Source organism: Dipodomys ordii, unplaced genomic scaffold, assembly GCF_000151885.1.
Source record: "Dipodomys ordii isolate 6190 unplaced genomic scaffold, Dord_2.0 Scaffold198, whole genome shotgun sequence".
Classification (NCBI taxonomy): Eukaryota; Metazoa; Chordata; class Mammalia; order Rodentia; family Heteromyidae; genus Dipodomys; species Dipodomys ordii.
The window spans coordinates 116,209-116,783 of NW_012267414.1; the positions used below are offsets into that span (position 1 = coordinate 116,209).

General features: G+C 71.1%; 1 protein-coding gene across 1 annotated transcript in view; it reads left to right on the forward strand.

The window, feature by feature from the left end:
* The first annotated feature begins 278 nt into the window (after window positions 1-278).
* The window catches only part of Slc25a31 (solute carrier family 25 (mitochondrial carrier; adenine nucleotide translocator), member 31), a 19,643-nt gene continuing 19,346 nt past the window's right edge, over window positions 279-575 (forward strand). The window contains exon 1 of the mRNA XM_013034871.1: window positions 279-522. Within this exon, the coding sequence (XP_012890325.1) occupies window positions 285-522 (238 nt within the window). The 5' untranslated portion in view covers window positions 279-284. The remainder of the gene's footprint in view (window positions 523-575) is intronic.

The following is a 575-nucleotide window of genomic DNA, read 5'->3' on the forward strand; positions in this document are numbered from 1 at the left end:
GCGTTCCCGCAGGAGGACCGGGCCGCCCGAGGCGGAGGCTCCAGGCCCCTCGACGTGGAGACGCCGCGGCGCCTCTCAGGCACCTCGCGCCGCGTGGCCGGGTGTCAGGAGTCACGTGTTGTGTCGGGCCGGCGGCCGTTAGACGCGCCTGCGCAGCTCTGTGGGAGTCGCCGCCGGCGCGCAGATCTCCCGGCGTCCTCAGCGCCACTTTCCCGCCAAGACCAAGCTGCAGCGGTTTTCCCTCCCGGCCCCTGCGACTGCCGGTTCTGACGCCTCCTTCCACCATGCAGCGCGAGTCCGGGAAGAAGAAGCCAGAAAAGGGGGAGAAGCTGTTTGACCCCGTGTCCTTCGGGAAGGATCTGCTGGCCGGCGGTGTGGCGGCGGCCGTGTCCAAGACAGCGGTGGCGCCCATCGAGCGGGTGAAGCTGCTGCTGCAGGTGCAGGCGTCGTCCAAGCAGATCAGCCCCGAGGCGCGGTACAAGGGCATGTTGGACTGCCTGGTGCGCATTCCGCGCGAGCAGGGTGCGTACTGCAGGCCGCGCCGGCCGGGTCCCCCGGCTCCCCCCCCAGGTCCC